Here is a 24,893-nt window from a genome sequence, read left to right on the forward strand (position 1 = left end):
GCACGCAAAATTCTCCGATATTTCTACGCTCTCCATTAATCGGGCTAGAAGTAGTCATAGGAGCATAGTAATTACACGAGCTGTCATGTAAACACCTTAATTGTATTTCTGAGCCATATCTCAGGAATAATTGGAGGAAGCCTTGCGCGTTTAGCATCCAGTCGTCCATTTTGTCTAAAGTGAAACTGCTTTTCTGGTTGTTCTCATCCACACAAAAAAAAAAGATCCGTTGGCATCGCATTTCACTGCGAGGTGACACGTGCTAACGTAGCGTAGCAGGTGAATTTCAAGTGCTCGTTCTGATTTATGGCAGAAATCTTTCAATGAAAGCGCGCGTCCTGAGTCGCCGCCTCCCACGCGGCTCTTCTTGGTGGTTCAGTCGGCTGCGGAATGACACAGTTTCAGCGAGGGCACCGCAAAGGGGCCGCGAAGCTATCCAAGAAAGAAAAAGAGCCCCCCCCACCCCACCCCTCGGGCTCCGTTCCTTAGAGACAGCCTCGTTGTCACAGTCCAATCGGCTAAGCAGCATTCGTGATGTTAATTACCGAAGCCCCGTGAGGAATTGTCTCAACTCGACGGCAAGCGGTTCACATAGCCTTTTCACCCCCCCCCCCTCCAAAAAAAAAGTCTGAATAAACAGTGTGATCGGATTAATTTACAAAAAAAAGGCCAACCGATTTCTTACTTTTTTTAAAATTACCACTTGTTTCGATTGGCAATAGGCAGCAGAGTAGTCGGGTCTGATAGACGTGTGCTCATTGTCGGCACCCTCTTGCGCATTTTTGAGAATGGTTGAAACGTCCCCCCCCCCCCCAAAAAAAAACCCTTCTCGCCGCCTTGGCCTGATTTGCTCCACCCGAGCCGCGGAATATCCAAGCAATTATTTATCTTGTGAGATTGAAATCTTTGTATGCGCTTCGCTCTACTTCTCGAAGGAGTTTGGCTCGCGCCGACGCCGCCGTCGGAGCCGCCAGTGTGTTTGACCGAGTCGCTAATGAAATATTCCATCAGAGGTTCGACCGATTTGATGCGCGGCAGCTGGTGGCGTGTGGCGCTATCGCGCTGTCGGTTAGCATGTAGCAATAAGCCGGTCATCAGCGCTACTTGGGATGCGGGTGTGGGGGCCATTTCTCGTAAGAGCGATCTGTTGCGTAACTCGTAACCTCTCCGTGCGTTTTGTCATCTATAATATCCCGCCTGCATATCTGCCGGCTTCGGCGGGTTGCGCTGCCCCCCCCCGTGGGCCCGATTAAACTTTCATCGCATCTTCAAAGACGACGACGACGTACGCTTACGGTAGCAGGAGTACAATTGCCGGCTGTCGTGATTTGAACAGAAAGAAAATACATATTTTAAAATAAATGTTTTGACGGCGAGAAAAAAAAAATTGGGCTTCTTTTCAATTTGCATCGCAGCCCCTTTAGGCAGCAAACCGGTTGTGACTGATTTCATTGTGTGCATTTTTTGTTGCGTAACGTAATTCCCGCTACGTACGTCTTTGCAAATTCCGGCGTTCAACAAATATGGCGGAATTCATTGCATGCTTTAAAATCTTCAATAAGTGCCCGGAGGCTATTTCGCAACCCCCCCCCCCCCCCCCATATTGTTTCCTCAGTTGACGCTGTTTTTGGACTGCCGGAATGCCCTCACCTGTGGGCAAGGAGAGCCGCATTTGCCGTCGGGCTTTGTTTTTTGAACGTGCTAAACAGTCATTCATGCAAAATGAGCAGAACGTAGCTCCCGACGTCCATCAACGATTTAAGGTACGACTTGTGATCCCGAAGAGTTAGCCTGCGGCGTCGGGTAGCGGGCAGAGTGCGGCGTAAGCACGCCTGTACCGAAGGGCGGGTTGTGTACGGTGTAACATTGTGTTTAACCGCCGGGCGCATTTATTATTAATGCGAACAAGAGAGCTGGACAGCTCATGCCGGCGCTCAGGTAGACTCGCTTAAGCGGGCCTGATTCTGCCCCGAAATGATTGGCCATTACGCGGCGCGGCCTCACGCTTCGTCTAGTCCGCTCCGGCTCGCAGGATGACTCATCCTGGTTCATTCCTGTTCTCCACCTGTTGCTTTGGCCATTTTATTTCCTCTAATCGCCGATCTCCCTGTAGTGGAAGGAACGGGCTGCAGCCGGCAAATTAATAGCATGAGATTCGGTCGAAAGACATGAAGCCTCAAAGGGAAAGAACCACCGCTGCAGAGGGACTCGATAGGTGTGATCCATCTCCTTAAGGATGCGTTGAAAAGGGAAAATGTTAAATTAGCACGAGGTGTTTAAAGCGCATCGCTAGGTCGATGGAGTCATTTTTTAAAGTGTCGTTGTCCGTCTGTATTTGCTTCAAGTTTCGCCGCGGCGCACTTGGGCGGCCGACGAGTTGGGTTTGAAGTATTTGTACTTGAATTATTTGTACTGACAAAATTGCAAGATGTATGCACTTGTTGGTCCAAAGTGGTTGCGCACCACAGTTGATTGTCCTTTGGTTTACTTCCCTTTTTCAAATTTCATGGCAGCCCATCTAGGTAGCAAACTAGCTCAGTTGTGGCCTTGATAGTTTGAATGTAGAGCAAACGTGTTTCCTTTTAAACATCCTTGATCAGACTCTGTTGGCCTTCTGTTGCTAGGCAGCTACTCGTTTCGGTCTCCTTGGCAGCCCGTTTGGGCAGCACACTAGTTGTGTTGAATGGATTGTACTCACAATATTTGCAACCAAAATATTGGTAGCGAGCTGCTCCTTTAAGTGCATCATTCTGTCCTTCCGTTTGCTTCCTGTTATAGTTTCTATGGCAGCCCGTTTAGGCGGCCCACTAATTTGGTCTGAACAGATTTTACTTATTATTCGGAACCCATGTCTTGTTACCAAAATGGTCCTTGACCAGACTCCACCTTTCTGGGATTCAGTTCTTGCTTCACTATCTACGGCAGCCCATTTAGGCGGCAAACCACTTGGTTCTGAATTAATTATACCGGTAACTGCAATATTTACAACAAGTGCCCCAATCGTCCGAGCCAGGGGGGAAAAAAACCACGCGCGGAGCGGGACAAGAAATGCGCCTTTGCGATATCTGCCTTGTGGTGGGGGAGAAAAAAAAAAAAAAAAGCAGATTCAATTCCAAGATTCCCCCGCCGCCGCACTCTCCGTCGTCATCCCGCTCGCACCCCCGTCCGATGCCTATTTTTAGACGGGTGACTTTACGAAGCAAATAGGTCAAGGCTGTTGGTGCAATACAAATTGATCACACGCTGCGGGATTCCTCATGACTCCTCCTCCAGCTGAAACCGAGCCTGAATGATGAGCCTGTTTCGTTTTTTTTGTTTTTTTTTCCATGCCGCTCTTTCTATGAAAAGATTTCATCTTTTTAATCCGAGGTCCGTAAATCCGCAGTGCGATGTGTAATTGCCATCATTAAATCCTCGTGTTTTTTTGTCCCTCCCATCGCTCAAGATTTTCGAAAGAAAATTTTCGCGGAATCCTAAAAGGGCCCGGTCGCAGCGTATCTACTTAATCGTGATCTTTGAAACAATGAGTGCGGTTTTACATGCGACAAAGCTTTGGCCTTTTTTTGTGCACATTCCCCACCCGCGTTTTTGCATGCTGACCAACTGCACAGACGGACTATCAGAGGGATGCTTGTTTTGCGTGTTTGCTTGAAGTTTCTTGGCCGAGCGACTTTGCGAGGTCGCGCTCTGTCCACACGTCTTGGAGCGGGCGGGGGGGGGGGGGATGCGGCGCTGTTGACATTCCCGAGTGGCTGGAAAAGAAAGGCGCACAATAGGGGGGTTTATTTGAACTCCCCGCTCATGAATGCTGACATTTTCAGCAAAATGCAAAAGGTAGACGCGCAGTCAAGAAACGAGTTTGGCCATCGTGCGGAAGGTGGGCGGGGAACAAACTCGGAGGGCCCCCCCCCCCGATAAATTTATCAGCACAGAAAAAGGCGTCGCTCGTAGAATGCAGACATCCAAAATCGTATTTGACGAGCATGTACGTCGGCGGTAGTCAAGTGGAATAAGTGATTTTGTGATTAGTGGTCGGGGGTGGGGGGGGGTTCACCGTTTTCTAGTTCGAGAGAGTTGTGTCCTTTTGTCAAAAGTCAACAAAAGTGCATAGGTTATCGCATCAGCCCCCCCAGCCATCGGCCCCGTGGTGTCCTTTCCTTTGCCGCCCTCCGACAATTGGCTTTAATGTCAGCGTTGCCTCCTTTTGACATTTGCGCTCAAAGGCGATTTTCTCACTTGATGCCGAGCCCGCCGTTGACAAAAGTCAGATGCGGCGGCAAAATCGCAGCCCCCCCCCCCCCATCCCCCCCTTCCCTCGCCGCATTAGTATTCCGCGGCGGCGGCTTCCTGACACTATGTTCCTTCACGCCTCTCCCGGAGGATTTCCGACTCGCCCTTCTCGGCGTGCGTCTCGTCCTCGCCTCCTCCTGAATTTCATTGGCGGCTTGCGTTTATTTTGCATCGCCATGGAGACGGCCGTGATGTCACTCGCTCGAGTTGTGGACCGCCCATCGACATTCAAACCTTGAGCAACAGAATGTGAGGCGCGCTTGATAACGACTCCACTGCGAAAATGGTGCTTGGGAGGGGGGGGGGAAGCTAGGAAAATAATGAAATGAGGACTAGATGAGCGATTTCGCTTTTTGTGTATTTTAAGCACTTTGTCGCCATATGATAACTGAAATCTTTCATCATCCGCAAAGTCTTCTCGTTTGTTTAATTTTTTTTTTCACGGCACTATCCGACATTTTGTGGCTTAATCACATTTTTTTTTTCTTAGGTCGGATTGTCAGTCTCCCCCCCCCCCACCCTCATGGCCTCTTTTGGGTTTCTGCAGCTTACCGAGTATTTTGCTCGTTAGTTGAAAGGAAATGATCTTTTCTCCTTTTCCGTACTTGTAAATAATTGAGACGTCGGCGCGATGAAAGCGACGCCACGATCGACCGCCTGATGTACCGCCAATCAAATGGCCACAACGAGCGCCGAGCAAATAGGCTCGGGCACGCTTTCACATTTTTCGTAATGTTCGCCCCCCGGTCGCCAAGTTAGGACAGATGAATCGATTTGCCTCTCCATGCTACCGCACCGAGGAATCCCAATCTCTCTTTATTTCGCTTGTTTATTTACACTTGACAGTGAAATGTCTCCGCTTCCCTCTCGTCTAATGCTGGAGTGAAGCATCCATTTGAGACGATTTTCAGGCTTTGTTTGGACCCTCCGGCCCTCCGGCGGAGTGTTTATGCGACGCCTCAAGACAAATAAAAGGCAGCGCGCGGCGTGAAAATTGTCCTCCGTCTGCTTCGTGTCACGCGGCGTTTGGATCAAACTTTGGACGTTTTGGGGTTTTTTTTTGCGGAGAGCTTTTTCAGGAAGTGTTCTTGCTGGTCACAGTGACCCCTAGTGGCGTCTCACCTTTCTGCGCGGTGACGGGTGATTCATCAGCGATGCGTCCGCAATCCCGCCGCCGCCGCCGCCACGCAGCGCCGTGACGTGCGACCCGTCGTCCTCGCCAAGGTCCGGCAGCTCCGCCAACAGTCATTTGTCAAAATAGCTGTTGGAGGCGCTCTGGATGCCAGACGTGAAAGCGAGCTCGTCGGATGAGACGCCCCCGAAGGGGCTGTCGAGACGTCTTTTCGAAGCGTTGGCCTCCACGTGCCACTCTGAGAAAAAAAAACGTCAGGGCGCTTGATGAGTGCACCCAAGTGAGAGCCGCTTAGTCTGCGGCGCTAGCAAGCTAACGAGGCTAGTGAACGGCGAGCGAAGCGCCAAGGCCCGAACGAGCTCACGGAAAAGAAAATAGGAAACGCCACGCGGATTGGATTGAACGCGCTCGGTCGGAAAGCGGTCAAAGTCCTCCTCCATCCTTACGACACGCTCTGATTGCGGCCAGGATGGGAGCGTTTAGTCCCGCCGCCCCCCCCACCCTTGCTCCGATTCGTCTCCGGGCAGCCAGGGAGAGAAAAGGTCCTTCCAAATGTCAAGCGCTTCGTGCTGCTGCGAAAATGCATGTCGAGCTTCATCGCCGCTCAGCGCCGACTCGGCTTTGGCCTCGATTATGTCTCTTGACAACTGAATCCACTTCTTCCTAACGCCCTCTGACTTGCACTCGTTTATTCCACCAACACCACCACCGCATCTTTCACTGCAGCATTCCGTTTAACTCTTTAGATTTTAGCTTTTGAGACCAAAAGTGTGTGCAGTGTAGACAATACAATACTACTCACTGTCATCTATTCTTGATCATCTGCAAAGAACCGTTCATACTACTGCGGCCTACTGAGGAGCTGAGAGTACATCCGTGTCTCACCTTACTCAGTTATGAAACTTTGTGTCTCTGTCTGTCTTCCAGAGCCCCCAGGGGGCCGAGGTTGCCATACGGGAGGGAGCGGCACAATCACTTTAGAAGTGAAGCAAAAAAAAAAAAAATTGGTTTCGATGTTATTTTCTTCGCATTCCGTATACTTCGCATTGTTACTGCATGCTCGCATACAAAAGAGTATTACAGAGAGCTATTTTTCCTCATTAAAAACACATTACACGGTTGTTGTTTTTTTTTGGGGTGGGGGGGCTGTCACACATACCATTAATTTTAATGGGGAAAAAGATGATGGCAAGAAGCTCCGACTTAAATTCTCCCCCCCCGTACTTTAGTTACTGTCTGAAGGGACTTGGGAGGCAGATGAAGCGCGTCTTCCAAATGAGTGTCATCAGCAAGCCAAAAAAGAAGCGCACTCGTGTCTCCTGTTCAAATATTTAGACGCTAACATCTTTGTGGGAGCGAAAACGTTATCAAGACGGCGGATGATTACTTTTCTGTCCGCTCGAGCGAAAGCGAGTCATCAGCTAACGGGACTTTGGGCTCTAATTAACGTACGACGACGCGCGCTCCCCTTCCCCATCCCGACGTCCCCGAGTCCCAGAGGCAATAACGGCAGCAAGATGACACGATCCTCACAGGTCAGCGGGCGAGCGCGAGCCGCTAATGGCGGCGCAGGGCCGCGGGCCGCCTGTTAGCATAGTCGCGCCGGCCCGTGGCGACCTCTCCCAAGGTTTAAAAAAAAAAAAAAAAAAAACATGATCAGGCAGCAGGTAGCGGGCAGGTCAAGGTGGCTATTTGAGGGGGGGCGTCACGCGAATGCTACGCGACGGTCAATGTCTTGATGGGCCATTTTTTGATGCTCCGCTGAGCCGCAATTACCGTGAAGACGGAAAAATGGACCCCGGAGGCGGATAAAGTCACATTAGCGAATGAAGCTAATCCGTCGCCGACATCTGGAGTTTGCGGCGGTTAACCTCCGGATGTTCTCTTGCTGGTCGCGTCGAGTGCTTGTTAGCGCTTAGCGGCTCGGACAGTTTGAATAGAACATTAGCTCCTGTGGCGCCAATAAATAATAATAATATATCGATTTTTGGTTTTTTTGCAGCGACATACGCGGCGAGATGTGCTTCCCGGTCTCAAAAGCTGAACAAAAATCGAAACGAATCCACGTAGCGTTTGCCAACGAGTCAAACGAGGACCGCCCCCAGCCCTCATATGTCAGCCTTGTTTCAAATGCGGCGTGGCTCCGCCGCGGAAATTGAATTTAGCCGTCAATACGATCACCAAGGTCGTTAAATTAGCAGCTCGTTACAGCGCCGCGTGCCCGGCTTACGTTATTCCACATCATTCTTCCGAAGGTCACCTCCCGTTTTTTTTTTTTTCTTCCTTCCTCGCCGTTGCATTGAGACAAGCTTTCATCTTGGTGATTATGTAATGTCACATCCACTTAGGAAATGCAGCGAGGCTCTTATTGGAATCAAGGCCGCAATAAAGGCGGCGAGTTGTGATTTTTCAGATACGCTCAGGCTGGAAACGACGCGATCCCGCTGGAGATTTAACACGACGCTGATTGACCTTGATTTTTTTTTTTTACTGCTTTGGAAAGCCAAACGAGTCGACGGGCCGCTTCCGAGTGGGGAATGCTAACATCCTTTTCTTGAAACTCTCGGAATTTTTTTTTTCGACTTGGAAAATCTTCAGGACTTCCGCTTCGTGGCCGCCTTGTCTCGAGGAATGCGTGATGAGCGGATTTGATCAACACCTACCCGATTATTATTTTTTTTTTTCCTTTAGAATGTTCTTCCGATGCAAGAGAGCAACTTGTGCTTTTTCAAGTGCGCCCAAATCCGGCTGGTAATGACTTGCGCCGTATCACTCGCCGAGACGTTAATATTCCGCGGATTATCTCTGTCACGACCCTCGCCTGCTCTCCCCCCCCCACCCCCACCCCTCCCCCCAACCGACATCCACAACATTGGATTTGGTGTCTGCAAAACATGATTTTCTACCAGGGGTTGGAGATTCTTCTCCCTTTTAGTCTGGTTTTCTTTTTTTGCCTGACGTCGCCGTCGTTGAAGGATGCGGCGCTCTGAGGGCTCGCGATAAGTGGCTGGGCTTGGCGAGGGGCGCTAAGATAGGCCAACGCTAAGCTGAGCTGCGGGGGCCGCGCGGTTATCTGCCGGCGCGCGTACAGCGAGCGTGCACAACCGCTTTGGGGAGGGAGAGCTCCAATGCGCTCGCGTTCGTAGTTGATCCGAAATAACTCAACGTTGGTTGAAAAGTAGCCCAATCGGGTGGTCAGACGTAGCCCAACGAACCCCAAATGGGTTAAAAATAGCTCACCCCCCCCCCTCACCCCAACCGTGATTGTTACCCTCTCGTGCGCTGTTTGCACACGGAATTCAAACGTAATCAAGTGTATTTAATTAAGCCGCCAGGCAGATGGTCGCGCGGGCGATTTCACGCCGCCTTATGTTTTACGCTCCGCATCAGAACACGGCGGCGGTGCCAACGTGACGTTCGGAGCCCGTCACTTTTGAAGGCCGCGCCCATCCGTCTTCATGATGATGGCCGCTTTCCGGAGTAAACAAATGTAACGTGGATTTGTTGATTTATTTGTTGAGGTATGAGGTGTCCGCTCCAGTCCGTCATGTCTGCCAGCGTCCACAGTGTCACGATGCCACCCGCTCTCTTCCGGCCCGCGTTATTAAGCCGGTTCTCGCCGCCCTGTCATGCGCGTCTTCTGATGGAGTGTCTCGATACATCTATTATTCATGCGATTGGTTCTTCCTAATCACCTTGCAAGTGGCAGAAATGAATCGTTGCGGAAATCCTGCCGTCTGTCTGCGCGTCGGGAATTGTTTTTCTTCCGACGTGCTGCCCGACTAGTCGCCAAAATAATGTGTGCCGAACATTTTAGCAAACTAAAAGTGAAATCGCAATAGTCAAACACGGTCATCAGATGCAATAGTAAAGTATAAAATCATTTTTTTAATGACATTGTTCACCTGCTGCCCGACTAGTCGCCCCCCCCCCAGAAAAAATCTCAACTAGTCACCCGAAAAATGTTTTGTAACTAACAAAGTAATGTAAAAAAAAATTTTTTTTCAATTTTAAAATAAAGTATTTCTCCGTTTTCATGACAAAATTGACCCACTACCCGACGATTCCCCAAAAAGTGTTTGTTGCACACAAATGTCATTTTGGAGTTTATCAGTAAAAAAAAAAAAAAAAAAAACGTAATAAATTCAGTACGTTAAGAATGGATTGGCTAATATGTATATTTGACCTGTGAGAGGGAGTAAGTGGCTGAAATCCGCCCGCCCATGAAAGTATCGGCAGCGGACAAAGCTAATGACACGGTTGAGAGTGGCCATTGTGAGCACTATTAAAAGGATCCAATTAAAGTGAGCGAGACGCTGCCAGCGCCAGAGATTTTTTTTTCTTCCCCCCCCCCGTGCCGTGGGTCTGCCTGACCGAGCTATCGCGCTTAGATAGGTGGCAGGTGGGAGGGGTCTCTGAGCGGGGGCCTCGTAATTGGATATTGACTTAATGGGCACTTTGTATCGACGGGTGACAAAAGACGCCTTTCGGAAAGCCGGCAAATGAGTTTACGGAGGACGGCGTGTTCTTGCGTCTGCAGCGCGTAGATTGGTTAAGAGGAACAATTACAGCCTGTCACTGTCAACCATGACGGATGTTTACTATGTCGAAAACCCAACGCTTCCATCGCTGGTTTTCGACTCCGCTTTTTGCCGCCAGTTCATATCCGACGAAAGCTCGTAGCCGGCGGCGTCAAGCTAACCTTTCTGCTCATCCGGGCCGCTTTCAGGCCCCGGAGGTCGAGCGGTCGCGACGGGGGGCGTTTGCTGCGAATTAACCAGCAAACAGATCGTGCCATTGTGCGCTAATGTACGTAGCGTAGCGGCGGGATTAGGCTGACACGGCAGTACGCTCCCGTCCCGCCGTGGACACCCCCCCCCTTCCCTCTCGCCCACCCTCCTAAAACCAAACAGATGACATCAGCCATCCGCAATCTCCCCCTCTCTCTCTCTCGTTGGATCTCGCCCCCCCCTCCCCCCCGACTGTGAAAAGTTCTTGGTAGTGGCCATTGAATCATCAAGCACCTCTCGATGGAGCCGCGAACCGCGCGCCTCAAAATGCGACCTACTTTTGATCATGGAAATGATAAGACGGAGCTGGAGGTGCGATGAAAGGAGCCTTTCAAATTTTTTTCCGCGACCAAGGACACACGACCTGGCTGTGCTTCCGCGTTGAGAAGATGACACGCCGCTAGGTTCGTTCTTAAATTGTGTGTCATCCACCTGAATGCCGGGGACAGGCTGTCGTGAAAGTTCTGAAGATGCGGCTGTGTGCAAGCTGCGTCTGACACGCAAAGGGCGGCCCGTGCGCTAACGTGAGCCGACAGGCCGCGAGAAACGGTAGCATGCCGAGAACAAAACTCCCCCAAGTGCATTTTGTGAAGTGGAAACATGAATAAAACGGGCTTTTAATGACGTGACTTCGGCCTACTGACTAATGACTTCAGCCGCACCGTGTTGACTATGTTGCCACGAGAATTGTTGTTGTAAATCTTAGTCGGAGAAAGCTTACCTAAATGGGCTGCGGAAGGAAATCAAACTGCAAGTATGCGCTAACATCTCACCAATCTAAAGTTGAATAAAATTCCACATTCGTTTGGTGTGGGAGTGTGACTAAATTCATTGTTAAATGAAGCACACTGCCTAAACGGGCTGCAGAAGAACATTGAAACAGATGGCTGTAAGATTTCGGACAGGATGATAGCGTGGACATGATGCTAATGCTAAATAAACAGAGTGATAGTCGAAACCAAGAGTGGTAGTGCAGTCTGAATATTTATGCAGCCTTAATGGGCATGAAAAGCATCTTGGGTATTATCAAGGAAAAAGCCCAACCCCTGATTCCACTGCCATCTTCTGGCTTTTTTTTTCACCCGACAACGGCATCATCAGTTGACGACACATCCGCCATTAAACAACCTCCTTCGCAATCAATTTCCGCATCCCGTCTCTTCTCCTCAGGGGCGGACGATGCCGCCATCAGTGCCTCTGGCTGTCTTCCAAACCATCCCGACGGGTATTAACTTTTCATCAGCCTAGCCAAAACGACTCCTCCGCTCACTGGATTCCCCCACACCCCCCCACACCCCATTTACACACACGCACACAATTTTCTATCCACATAAATGATATATAATCACAGTTGATTAAAGTCCCCGATCCGCATCCTGGTAGAAATCTGCCAATATGCACCGCGGCCGGCAAAGTGCAAAGAAAGCAGCTTTCAGGCCCATCGCGCGCCGCCTCGGCAGGCGCGTTTGTCCGCCTGCTAATCCCTGGCGCTAATGCCAGGGCATTAGGGCTGCCCCTCACTTCCTAATTGGCTAATGGCGGGATTACGCGCCGTACAATGGACACTGCTGACACTTTTTGGACACTCAAAACAGAGGCTTCAGGGCACAGGGGACGGCATTAGATCCACGATTGAACATGCTTCTTGTTATCCCTATTTCCCGCTGCCCATTTAGGCATGCTACCACCTTGTTCTATTTTTTCAAACTTTCTAGTTCCGCGTAGCCCACCACTACAAGAGGCAATTTTTTTGTAACTGTTGGAAACCGTTCTGAACCTGTTACATTTGCCTTCCGCTGCCCGTTTAAGGCACTGCCCTTCTACTTCACAACAACACGGTGCTAATTGAAACAAACATCCGAAATAATCCCACACTATTGTGACCTCTCTCCCTCTCATTTAGCAGCAGCACTAAAAACCGCGATGATTTTCTTCCGCTGCCCGTTTAGGTTGCTTGATCCTGAAGGAGAAAAAAAAGGACAACCGCCTAATGGATCAGCGTTGATCCATCATGGCACATGTGCTGTGTTCTAATCCTTCCCCTTAAAGGCCATTAAAGTGTGTTTGCAGCGTCGCGATGAGGTCTAACGGGGTCTCCGTCCATTTGTCACCCGCAGGCACCACCAGGCAGCCCAAAGAAGGAGAGGTCCCAGGGGTGGACTATCATTTCCTAAGCGTCCAGCGCTTTAGGGAATTGGAGAAAAGCGGCGCCTTGCTTGAGAGCGGAGCCTATGAAGGTGAGCCCAGACGACTGTGTCGGCGGCTTTATCGGAGCAAACGCTTCCTCAAGCGCTGTCACATGGGCTCATCAGGCCCGAATTGTAAAGGACTTGGTCCCGCTCCAGCTCTCTCGGGACATCCTGCCTTCGTGACGATAACAAAAAGTTCCCAACAAAAGTCCATCCTTCTTTGTGACTTTGAGGGAGGTGATGAAATAGGGCTGCCAACTGCTATTTGGCAAGTTGTCGAATGTAATCAAACAGCAGGCAATGCACAACACTATGAAATGGTGAAATGAAGTTATGAAAATCATTAATTAGGATGGCCTGCTCATTCTGGCACCCCCCCCCCCGGCGTTGTTTCCAGATAACTTTTACGGCACACCCAAGCCTCCCGTCGAGCCGGCTGCTCCGTCGCTAAATGTAACGGAGCGGCTGCTGCTGGTAGCGGGCGCCAGGCCCAGCTCGGAGGGCAAGCGCAAGCGCAACAAGTCGGTCAGCGACATGGAGAAGGCCAGCATCGAGCCGCCGGAGGAGGAGGAAGAGGAGAGGCCCGGCATCGTTGTCAACGGCAACGGCATGGCCCTCACGCCAGGTCAGACCCGACGGGGCGGCTGGTTTCATTTGAATTCTATTCATTCCAGACTCTATTTTTATTTTTATTTTTTTCAATCATCCCATGGTCATCATAAAAGAGGCAATGAGTTGGATTTTTTTTCTTATTTTTTTTTCTTCTGAAAAACCACACTGGGGTCCTGTGACCCATCTAAGCCGTTTTTTATTTTTTATTTTTTTAAACGCCCTGCGAGATGTCCACAATCCCTTCACGAACAGAAAGGGTATGTCAGTGCAAGCAGCCACTGGGAGGGAAGGGGGTGCGGTTATGCTTTGCGTCTGTACTTTTTTACTTTAGTACTTTACTGTACTGTACTGTACTTTACTGTACTGTTCTGCCTTTGGTTTCTCAGTATTACTGAGTGCCGAAAAATAGCAGTAGAAATGGCCGCATAGGTGCCTCTCTCAGTTTCTAATCAGATTTTTAAACTGGCACTCAGTCGGGGATTAGAGGAGCTCGATTCCCCCCCCCCCCTCAGGATAATCGGGAGTCCCCCAGATGACCCCAATTTCCCCTGCCATGCATGTGTGCAGGTAGTCGGCTTTTTCACTCAAATCGGATTTTCTATTCTGCACCTTTTCAATCTGGATTGTTCTTCTTCTTCTTCTCCCGTTTGTCACCGCAGAGTCGAGCGAACATGAGGACAAGAACGCCCCCGGCGAGGCCCCGGCCGAGGCGGACCCCGGCCGCTCCCCGAAAAGCGGCGTCCTCCCCAAGCTGGAGGAGAACGACGAGTTGGGCCTGCTACCCGACAACTGGGAGATGGCGTACACGGAGAAAGGAGAAGTTTACTTCATCGAGTGAGTGACGCATTGAGGACGGACGGCTGCTCGGGTGTTTTTCTTCTTGTCGGGAGATGGATTTTATTCTTTTAATTCATATCGTTTTATTTGTTTATTTTTAATGAAATCAAGTCTCGGTATCCAAATTATTTTTTTTATTGTAAATTGTATTTTTTTTTTTTTCGTCATTGTATTGCTGAGCCCACTGCATCTGCATTCGGCTTTAATGAGGCCGCCAGCAAATTAAAAGTATTGATCGATGTTTAATTATTTATTTGCTTCCCCCCGCCCTCGCTCTTTCTTCTCTTCACCAAAACCTTGCAGCCGCTCAATTAAGACTCGGCCAACCTCCCACCTCACTCGCTCTCCCTCCCTCCCTCTCTCTTTTTTTCACACGTTCGCCCTGTTGCTCGCTCGCTCGCTCAATTCTTCTTTGTCGTGCTTTTGCGCAGCCACAACACCAAGACCACGTCGTGGTTGGACCCGAGACTCGCCAAGAAGGCCAAGCCGCCCGAGGAGTGCAAAGAGGACGGTGAGTTCCAATTACTCCTCCCTAAATTAGCTTTAAAGGCGCCTCCGACATGCCCACAAAAAGTGTCTTTTATCAATAATTTAGTCTTTTTTTTTTCTCTTTACCGAACAAATGTGGCTTTTCCAGAACAAAAGGCGCAAAGTTTGCGAACCCCTGCGCTTGAGTTTATCGTACACCCTCCCCGCACTTGAAAGGCGCGCTCCACATCACAGCCGCCTTGTCATTACATAAGCGTCTTGATATTTGCGCCTCCCGTCTCGCTCCATCCACATTGGGATGCGTCTTTGTCCCACTTCGCTTTCCTTTCCGCCTGTCTCCTCCGCTTTTGGCAGACGGGGAACAAGCAAGGGTGTGCTTTTGTTCCAGGCGAGCTGAAAATGTTGTTTTTTTTTTTAAAAAGTCTTCCTTCCCCGCCGAGTGTAAAATAATAAAAAATAAAAACGCCTACGTTCTGTTCGACACTAAACGCCTACACGAAGGCAACGTGGAAGAAAGTATATTACAGTATCGATGTACACACGGCAAATAGCAATACTAATCTTGTTTCTCTCGCGATATGGCAACAACTCTCAGGCGTCCAAAATTCATTTAATAGTCGTTTCTCTGACAGGATAGTATTGATACGCAAGTTCGGTTTTCAATATTAGAGCCGTTCCTCATACCATAAGCGACCCCCCCCAAATTGCTGTGTATATCAATGTGTACATTCAAACCGAGACCACCATGACTCTTTGAATCGGCACACCGTCGACAGTTTGGGAGGCCCCGTTGGCTCAGCCAGCGCACCTACTGGCTGTCCGTTAGCTAAAACACACACACACACGAGCAGGAAGTCCATGCACACACACGCACACTCCCGAGGCCTCCAATCTGCAGTCCACAGGTGTGCGTTGGATGTTCTGGAAATATACCCATCAATCATGGCGCTGACAACACTACTACTCGCCTCGCGCCTCCCACCCGTGACTCCGCTCAAGGTGAAGGAGGGCGCCGCTGCTTCTCGCCCGATAATAACTCACCTGTGGCGCGCGCACGCACGCACACACACACACACACACACACACACACCGCTGAATGTGTACTAGAGCAGAATTGCCAGACCGATGGTGGTGGTCAAACGTGCTTCTTATGGACTCTGGTAGGGATATAGTGGGGCCACAAATTAGCCCGCTAGCATTTAGGATTGATACCAGAGGCGGGGTATCGTTCGTCATACCGTGATTGTGCAGTCATTAAAATGGGATGTGCCAGTCGTGAGCATCAAAACATCGACGTTTGACACGCGCGTCGATATTGCACGCAAAGAGACACGGCCATCTTATTTCAATTGTGTATCGACACGGTATCGTAAGAATAGCAGCGATAATTTGGCTATTTGATACAGGTATTGATATTGATATTTGACACTTTTGATATTGATATTTTCTGCTCAGATGTTACCATTGACACACAATCTTAAAAAAAAAAAATCTGACTTTTTTTTTTATCACTGCGATATCATGACAGCTATTTAATCACTACTGTTATGAATGACATATTGGATGCTTACGTATCAAAACTGTATCCTACTTGAATGTGCTGCGATAACATTTGATTGTTGGTAATAATGTCGATATGTGACACTTGGTTATCACATGACAGGTCTACATAGGCGGCCATCTTGCGAGTAACTGTTCCAAAGCGGCGGTCTTAAAGGTCTTTGTTCACAAAACGAAAAGAATACCTTCCATTGCACCTTGGCGGACATCCGTGACCTGGAAGACTTTGTCGGCCACAAAAGAAACACTCGCTTGTTTACGAGCTCTTGTTGGCGATCAATGAGAAGGTCGGCCCGGGTCTCCGCCGACACATTTCTGCTGAGCTCCTCACTCTGCGCTCCGGAAGGAAGCACGGCTGGAATTAAACGGCTCCTTTTTCACGCGGTCGCCGCTATTTATCACTTTGAACGCGCCGGGAATTGAATCCGCAACTTGGCTAAAGGGGTGGTGTTCATGCACCGGCTTTCGCCGCGCATCTGACGGGCCATTTTTAGCACGGCTCCGCATTAAAAGGTGATAAAATATGACACGTGATCACCTCCGGAGAGTTAAGGAGGTGACTCAAATGAGGTGACCACTCTCGAGGGGGTTATGAATCGCTTGAAAGCTTTTAAATGAATGATTTGTTGATAAAAAGATCAGAGGCAAATCAATAGCGGGCGGCATGGGACCACGTGGTTGCGGGTGCGATTCGTAAAAAAAAAAGTAAATGCCTGTCAAAAAGAAAATTTGATTTCCAAACAACGCAAATACAAGCGCGCTCATTGGACATTGTCTTTTTTTTTTTCCAAATACAAATGATGACAGTGACGAAGAAGCAATGCTAATGTTTTCTTTTTATTTCATTTTCTTAAGTCGGATCTCAATGGTGCATTCAATGAAACTCTGAAATTTCAGATCTCCTCCTCAGCATTCTCAGGCTAAATCAACAGTTCGATCTTAAACTGAAAGTGAAAACAAGAGATCCAAATTTTGTCTTTTGAGAGTATTTTTATTTTTTTTTCTTGCCAGTGGGCGGATGCAAGTATGCAGGACACTCTGTGTGTGTGTGTGTGTGTATGTGTGTGTGTGTGTGTGTGTAACTAGGCCAAAGAATAATGTTATGCAAGCGCTCAGTGACCATATGGAAAAATGGAGGTAAAAAGATGCCCTAGTAAATCCGAGATTCATCGTTTTGCCGAGCAGTCTCAGCGTTTTTTTTTTTTAACAAATCAAAATATGTACTGCACATTTAACGACGATTGATGAAGCCACTAGAGAGAAACTAAGTTATTTGATGCACTTTTGGGGGAGGAAAAACAATTGGGCACGAGCCCAAACCAAAATATGCAGTTTTCTTTGATGTAATTCCACCCACCAATGGACTGAAGCGAGTGTTTAGTTTTTTTTTTTGTTGTTTTTTTTTAATGATTATTCTTTGATGTCTGCTTCCAGAGCTTCCGTATGGCTGGGAGAAAATCGACGACCCCATTTACGGCAGCTACTATGTGGAGTAAGTGGGGCCCCATCCAAAATATCCGATTTTTAATTTTTTTTTTTTTTTTTTGCTCATCATCCATATTTTACAACCAAAATCTATCTATATATTTTTTTTCTCGTTGCCGCCTCTCGCGGAGCCCGTTCTGCGGCTGGCTTACGTAATATGGCGGCGGACCATTTAATTAATCATCATAGCGCGAGACGAGCACGCCGCGTGGCCTCGTCAGAACTTGTCCGAGCGGATCTTTGCCGGGGCTAAAAATGATTTTTTTTGTCGTTTCATATTTTGTAGCCACATAAACAGGAGGACTCAGTTTGAGAACCCGGTTCTGGAGGCCAAGAGGAGACTCCAGCAGGAGCAGCAGATGCAAAGTCAGGGGCTCTCCTCCCTCCCGCTTCCCGCCATCTACAGAGGTAGTCGCCCCCCCCCCGCCGTCTCGCGATCATTCGTTTGTGGAAATATGGATTTTTTTTGGGGGGGGGGGGCATGAGTCACAGGCCTCTTCATTAGGTACCCCTCCATGTGCCGAGGAGCATTTTATTGAGCGGCACGCGCCGCGTCACAAAAGTAACGGGACGGAAACGCTGTTTGTCTTGTTGGTAGAATGTCCCCAAATTTTCTGAAGCAAGCAATGATGGGATGGCATTGCCCGTCTCCGTGGCGACACCTCCCAGTGAGGCTATCTCATCTCTATTCCACCCTGTCCTCCCCTTCCAAATGTCAGTCCAAGTTGGCAGCCCCTGCGCCACCCTCCCCAGGTCCTCCGCCAACCAGGCGGGCCCGGCGCCGGAGCGCTGCCGCAGCCTGAGCGACCTGTCCTCGCACTCTCCACTCGCGGCGCGGCGCCCGGGCTCGCCCTTCACCGCCGCCGCCGACGCCGACGTCTCCCCGTTGCGCCACGTGCTGACCCGGCGGATGAACACGAGCCCCCGCCACCATCATCGCCACCGTCACCTTCGCCATCCGCGTGCCCTCCGTAGCCCCTCGCCTTTGTGCCGATTTGTCAGTAAGTAGGTCACGCGGAGGCGGAGGAATGCGGCGCTCCTTTCGCCGCTCGCGTGCTAGCTAGCTCCCGATTCCCATTGAGGCAGGTGTGCTAGCAACAAAAGAAATCTGACGTTTTATACAGACAGAAGAAGAAGAAGAAGAACTCCCCCCACCCCCCTTACCTGCATTCTTATTGTCCCACCACCCACATTCCTTGCCCAAATTTCTTTGGATGAGCTTTCTCCCCCAACCCACTTTGAAAAACCCGTCAGTCCCATCCATCCCGATGCGTTTTTTTGTTTTTTTTTAAATGTGCGCGCATAACCGCCGCGTTCCTCCGCAGAGAAGCCGTTGTTCACGCGGGACCCCACGCAGCTGAAAGGCAGCTTCCTGTCCACGGCGCTCCACAAGAGCAACATGGGCTTCGGCTTCACCATCATCGGCGGCGACGAGCCCGACGAGTTCCTGCAGGTGAAGAGCATCATACCCGACGGGCCGGCCGCCGCCGACGCCATGATGGCCACAGGTAGGAGATGCCCCCCCCCCCCCCCCCCCACGTGACTTGACAGACAAAAGTAAATTGTGACTTTAACTTTATTGAGCGCACCCTTTCCCCCAATTTTGTCAGCCTTTCGACAGACAACCCCCCCCCCCCCCCCACCGCCATAACACACCTAAAAAAAAATGTCCAATCCTCATCCCGCCTCCCCAGCCGCGCCGTCCTACTTCTTGTAGCACACAACACAAAGTGCTGCTGCGGAGGTGTGAAAATTCCCCCCCGACGTTATTTCAACTGATTTGTTTCCCTCCCGCCTGACGGGGGGCCATGATGACACGGAATCGCGTCCAGGCGGGGTATGCAAATGCAGAGAGTGCATTTAAGGAAGGAGCGTAGCGGTGACGTCTTCACTTCCCGTCACCTTCGCCGATGTCCCCGGCCGGCATTAAAAAAAAAAAAAGATATTTAACGGCTGCTTTTATGACGCGCTCTCTTTTGGAGGCGGCTGTGCGCCGAAGGACACTTGGCGAGCACGCGCTTTGCCTTTTAATCAATGCAAAGAGGAGCAAAGTTTAGCCTGGGTTGTTTGTAGAAATTCGGAGAGTCTTCCTGCACACCCAAATAAAAAAAAATCATTAAAAACTGGCCACTCGTGGCACTTTTGGTCCAAAAAAATCACAGCTACAAAATGACAACACTCACAAGGAGCAAGCCCAACTCCAGCGTCTGAGCTCACTCACTAGGCCACGCCCCTTAAAGGCACACATCAACTCACAAACGGTACATAATGTACGTTTATGCTCCAACAAAGCGCTGTTTTTCCCCTTATTAAAAATGTGAGAAAAAACTTTTGCGGTAAATGTGTTTTTTTTTTTGCGCAGGCGACGTGATCGTGTACATCGACGACGTGTGCGTGCTGGGCACCACGCACGCCGACGTGGTCAAACTCTTCCAGTCGGTGCCTATCGGGCAGAGCGTGACGCTGGTGCTCTGCCGCGGTTACCCGCTGCCCTACGAGCCCGACGACGACAATGCCAACGGCGCCGCCCCCGCCCCCGCCGCCGTCATCTCCCCGCTTGGCATCATGGAGCAGCGCCCCCTGATGGCAAACGGTCGCCAAGGCTACGACAACTACCTGGACTACATCTCCCGCGCCGCCCGCTCGGTCCCGGACGCCGGTCAGGATCACCGCCGGCAGCTTCCCGACGCCCACCTCCCGGACACCCCGGACGGCGTCTCGGTGGCGTCTCAAGGCGAGTCGCTGACGCTCACCCTGGTGAAAGGCGCCGACGGCTTCGGGTTCACCATCGCCGACGGCGCCGACGGCCAGCGCGTCAAGCAGGTCCTGGAGCCGGCCGGGTGCCCGGGGGTCAGCGAGGGCGACCTGATCGTGGAGATCAATAAGCAGGCCGTGCTGGGTTTCACGCACGCCCAAGTGGTGGACCTGCTCAAGGAGTGCGCCGTGGGCGCCGAGACGTGCCTCGTGGTGCAGAGACCTGTCACAGGTAAGTGACGGAAAAGTAGCACTAAGTAGCCCGTCTCGTGGCATCGCGGGATTTCGTCATTCGTCTACAACAAGCGTGCGAGGCGTTTCTGTCGCTTCATCGAAGTTTCTTTGCTATCCGGAGTGGCGAATAAGTGCAGTGCAAAGTCACCATTTTTTTTTTTTGTTGTGCCATGAAGACGCCGGCATCTGGAAATGGTAAGAACCAAAGCATCCGAGTGTCTTCCTGCCGTGGTTGCTTCCCGTACATGAATGTCGGAATGAAGGCCAGTTTTTCTGCCGAGCAATATTGATTGATGAATTCAAGCATCTTTTTGTCTTCTCGTGAGGATTTTTTTGGGGGGGTTCGGTTCTTGATGGTGGTCGTGAGCATTCAAAACTGCTTTTCTTGGTGTCTTCTGCTCAGGAGTGCTGGTTCGTGAAAACTTGCGTGAATACTAAGAATTAAAGCGCATTGTTGTTGTTTTTTTTTTGACGAGGACTGGTTGGCTTCAAGGTGCCGGTAAGAATTCAAGCGTCTTCACGCTGATAATTGTTGATTGGCGCAGATCGTTGCCCCCCGCCCCCGTTCTAATAGTTTCGATTTTTGGGGGGGCAGGTGTAAAAAATGTGTTTGTTCTCTCGCATGGCATTTCAGGTGGCTATTCACCGTGGAAGAGCCGCAAGCAGGTAACGCACGCCGGCCTGCTTGCCCATTTGTCTGGTTTTTAACAGGACGACCCCCCCCCCCCTTTCCCCCTCCGACCTGCTACCCTAACGATACTCGCGCTTCAATTTCGTCTTTTCCAAGTCTGCCTTTGCTAAGAATAGGCCTCCTCCTGCACCGCCACCCAAAAAAAAAAAATCTCGAATAGTAAACCGTGACTAAGATGGGGTCATTTGCATGTGTTGTAAGCCCCACCCCCAATTTTTTTTTTTTAAATACGTGGCTCGTGTCGCACTTCCTGCGGCGTCATCTCGGCCCGTCTGTCGGGTGTCACGCCGCCTCTCATCTGGTAGTATTAGCGCCTTGGGGCTCGCTCTCCACAGAGCCAGCGTCTCACACACACACACACACACACAGATAGTCACCTTTTCGCTACGCCGCTCATGCTAACATGTTATGTCATCATTAAACGATGACGCGTGACAGCGGCGCGACGCTTCATTAGGCGCACCTGCACAATACGTCAAGACTTATCAAGTTTAAACGGGATCCAATAAACGGATTGTCGCACGGCCCGCCTATCTATTTTAATAACGCAACTAATAACTACGCTCACCTTCTTGGCTTCCTGTCTGTCTGAAAATTACAACCCCCACCCCCAACAAAAAAAAAATAGAATGGAGACAAATGTTGAAAGGAGCCCCCCCCCCCCCCCACCCCCCATCCATCCGTTGCTGCCGCTGTGCTTTCCAGGTGTCGGAGCAGCGGGAGCCCCCCCATGGCCTGAGCAGCCAGTCGGCTCCCGTCATGTCCCACAGCGCCCCCTACCCAAACCGCAAGCATCGGCAGCAAGTCCTCCTCAGAGCCTCGGTGCCGGACTCGGCCTCCGAGGCTCTGGCGCTGTCCGAAGCCGAGCCGTTCGGCCCGTACGAGAACTCCCGGACAATCTTTGAGAGTAGGCGTAAGTACCGGCGGGCTGACGATCCAACCGGTGGCGATAAACAAAACCCGTCGGCCTCCATTTTGACGCAACCTTGATAGACTCCCAGGAAGTTTGACGTCGTAAACGTTGTCAATAAACGCTCGAAACAACAGATGAGGTTGTTAGCCGTGGATTGTAAAATAGTGAAACTTCTTTTTCGCTTGTAAAAGTCCCCCCCCCTCCCCCCCCCCCGGTGGTCAACAAGAGTGTGACTAGCTAAAAATAATAATAAAATGCGGTAAAACGAAAGAAAATACGGCTGTTTACATTTTGTCAATCTCTGTGAGCTCGATTTGTGTTAGCGTTAGCATTAGCAAAGGCGCATTTATTAGCCGCAGGCATTTTTGTGGAGTTCGTGTTTCATGTTTCGGGTCACAATCCATTGTTTTTTTTGGGGGGGGGGTGCCATTTGCATATTTGGCCACTAGGGAGAGGAGACCGTCATGCTGCTTTTTGGTGGACACGAAAGATCCCGAAAAGGTCCAGCATCCGGGTTATCTTCTCGCGCGGCTTTGCTTGACGTTGACGTTTTTCGGTTCTATTCAGAGAAAAGTGACTTTGCACTGCAAAATGGCGTCGCGCGTGTTTTCCCGCCGCGTCTGTCGTTTTATGGCTGACGACGTGATGTTCACGCTGAGCGCGGTCTCGTTCCCGCAGTATTTGCGACTTATTCATGGTTTATGGAGCACGCTTGCCTCCTTTTCTTTGCAGAAGCGGGACCCCCGAGGACAACTTTTCCCGCAGACGTCTCGTCAGGTAGAGTCGCTCGCTCGCTTCCGGAGCAGACGCCGCACGAGCGCGCCGCTCACCCCCCCTGCCGTGGTCGTTTGTCATCCAGCAGAGTACCAGGACCTGGAGGTCAACTTGCGCAACCACAAGTCCGGTTTCGGCTTCAGGGTCCTGGGCGGGGACGAGGCGGGCCAGCCTGTGAGTCCGGAAACACGTGAGAAGGCTCGTATGGCGCGACAGGAGGCAGGAAGTAGGTCATTAGTGACTTCCTGTACTTAGGCGTCCATTTTGTGCTTTTTGGTGTTTCAGATCTTAATCGGCGCCATCATCGAGAACAGCCCGGCGGACGTGGACGGGCGTTTGCGTCCCGGCGACGAGCTCCTCTTCGTGGACGGCGTTCCCGTGGTGGGCAAGCCGCATCGCTACGTCATCGAGCTGATGCACGGCGCCGCGCGCAACGGACAAGTCAACATGCTCATCAGGAGGCGCAGGCGGGCCGCGGGTTTGTTTGCGGAGTTGGCCCAAAATAATCCATTGCGGGTCTCGATAAAACGCCCCCCTCCCTCCCCCGTGTAGGCGACTCGTGCCAGGAGAACGGGCGCCACTCGGGCTCGCTGACCACGTATGGCGACGGCGCGCCGCCCGCAAACGCGCAACCGAGCGACGTCCTCATCCACCGGAAGGAGAGCGAAGGCTTCGGCTTCGTCATCATCAGCTCGCTCAACCGGCCGGAGGCGCCCGCCGCCAACCGTGAGACACACGCTCAAGTATCCGCGCGCCGCGGGGAATGGGGTCGTTGACTCGCGTGGGCGTCCCTCAGCGGTGCCGCACAAGATCGGGCGCATCATCGAGGGCAGCCCGGCCGACCGCAGCGCCAAGATGAAGGTGGGCGACCGCATCCTGGCCGTCAACGGCCAGTCCATCGTCGACATGCCGCACGCCGACATCGTCAAGCTCATCAAGGACGCCGGACTCAGCGTCACGCTGAGGGTCATCCCGCAGGAAGGTCAGACACACGAGGGGGGGTAGGGGGGGGATGACAAAAAAAAAAAACAGCGGGTCCAAAATCAAAATATTACAATCCAAAAATATTTTTAACTCATTTTTTTGGGCAACATTTGCAGTGGAGGCGAGCAACCCGCCGTCCGCGCCCACCTCGGAGCAGCCGAGCCCCCTGGCCCAGCAGCAGCTGAGCCCCAAAACGCAGCCGCCCGGCGCCGCCGTCAGCTCGCAGCCCGACCCGGCAGCCGCCGAGTCGGGCCAGTCGCACGCCAAAGCGCACCAGAGCCCCGTCAGCAGCCAGCTGCCCGCGCCCCCGACGCACACGTACCCCCACGAGGGCAGGTAGGACCAAAGCCTCAGTGCAAAAATTAACCACCCCCCCCAAAGAAAAGACTTTCATGAGTATTTTTTTTTGCTAATATTTCATCGTTTTCTTACCGGGAAAGAATTCCTTTGCCATCCTCAAATGTGTCCCCAGTTACAGATCGGAGGTGAAAGCCCGCCAGGACGTGAAACCGGACATCCGGCAGCCATCGTTCACCGACTACCGCCAGCCGCCGGTGGACTACCGGCACCCCCCGGTGGTCGACTACCGCCAGCCGCCCACCTTGGACTACCGCCACCCGCCCCTCTTGGACTACCGGCCGCAGTTCGCCATCCCGGAGTACCGGATGCCGCCGGTGCAGGTGAGAAGCGCTTTGACGGACGTCTTCCCCCCCCCCCCCTTAACAAACGGTTTGCCGTCAGCTCTCGCAGGACTTTGACTTCTTCACGGTGGAGCTGGAGAAAAGCGTCAAGGGTTTCGGCTTCAGCATCCGCGGAGGTCGGGAGTACAAGATGGATCTCTTCGTCCTCAGGCTGGCCGAGGACGGCCCGGCGCTACGCAACGGCAGGATGAGGGTACGCGGCGCCCCCCCCCCACACCAGCGGAGGCGAGTTTTTTCTTCTCACCGACTCCGTCGACCGATTGTCAGGTGGGCGACCAGATCATCGAGATCAACGGCGACACCACGCGGGACATGAGCCACGGACGCGCCATCGAGCTGATCAAGTCGGGGGGCAGGCGGGTGCGTCTCCTCTTGAAGCGCGGCACGGGACAGGTCCCCGAGTACGGTGAGTCGGCACGCCGCGCCCTCGATAACGTCACGCGGGTGACGAGGCGCTT

At 51.4% G+C, this 24,893-nt stretch overlaps 1 protein-coding gene across 11 annotated transcripts in view; it reads left to right on the forward strand.

Annotated features, from left to right (window-relative positions):
• The window catches only part of magi2a (membrane associated guanylate kinase, WW and PDZ domain containing 2a), a 37,551-nt gene that overhangs the window by 10,529 nt on the left and 2,129 nt on the right, over positions 1-24,893 (forward strand). For 3 of the 11 annotated variants that reach the window (XM_052055414.1, XM_052055409.1, XM_052055415.1), the window contains exons 3-21: positions 12,330-12,449; positions 12,799-13,026; positions 13,673-13,847; positions 14,282-14,361; positions 17,334-17,391; positions 17,671-17,792; positions 18,710-18,892; positions 19,747-20,370; positions 21,007-21,038; positions 21,769-21,976; positions 22,709-22,753; positions 22,836-22,948; positions 23,036-23,228; positions 23,303-23,476; positions 23,547-23,732; positions 23,851-24,070; positions 24,207-24,414; positions 24,476-24,628; positions 24,703-24,841. In XM_052055414.1, the coding sequence (XP_051911374.1) occupies positions 12,330-12,449; positions 12,799-13,026; positions 13,673-13,847; positions 14,282-14,361; positions 17,334-17,391; positions 17,671-17,792; positions 18,710-18,892; positions 19,747-20,370; positions 21,007-21,038; positions 21,769-21,976; positions 22,709-22,753; positions 22,836-22,948; positions 23,036-23,228; positions 23,303-23,476; positions 23,547-23,732; positions 23,851-24,070; positions 24,207-24,414; positions 24,476-24,628; positions 24,703-24,841 (3,261 nt within the window). Of the gene's footprint in view, positions 1-11,382; positions 11,438-12,329; positions 12,450-12,798; positions 13,027-13,672; positions 13,848-14,281; positions 14,362-17,333; positions 17,392-17,670; positions 17,793-18,709; positions 18,893-19,746; positions 20,371-21,006; positions 21,039-21,768; positions 21,977-22,708; positions 22,754-22,835; positions 22,949-23,035; positions 23,229-23,302; positions 23,477-23,546; positions 23,733-23,850; positions 24,071-24,206; positions 24,415-24,475; positions 24,629-24,702; positions 24,842-24,893 lie in introns of those variants that run through there. The other 8 variants (XM_052055418.1, XR_007960508.1, XR_007960509.1 and 5 more) reach the window with 8 other exon arrangements.

Source organism: Hippocampus zosterae, chromosome 21 (assembly GCF_025434085.1).
Source record: "Hippocampus zosterae strain Florida chromosome 21, ASM2543408v3, whole genome shotgun sequence".
NCBI lineage: Eukaryota > Metazoa > Chordata > Actinopteri > Syngnathiformes > Syngnathidae > Hippocampus > Hippocampus zosterae.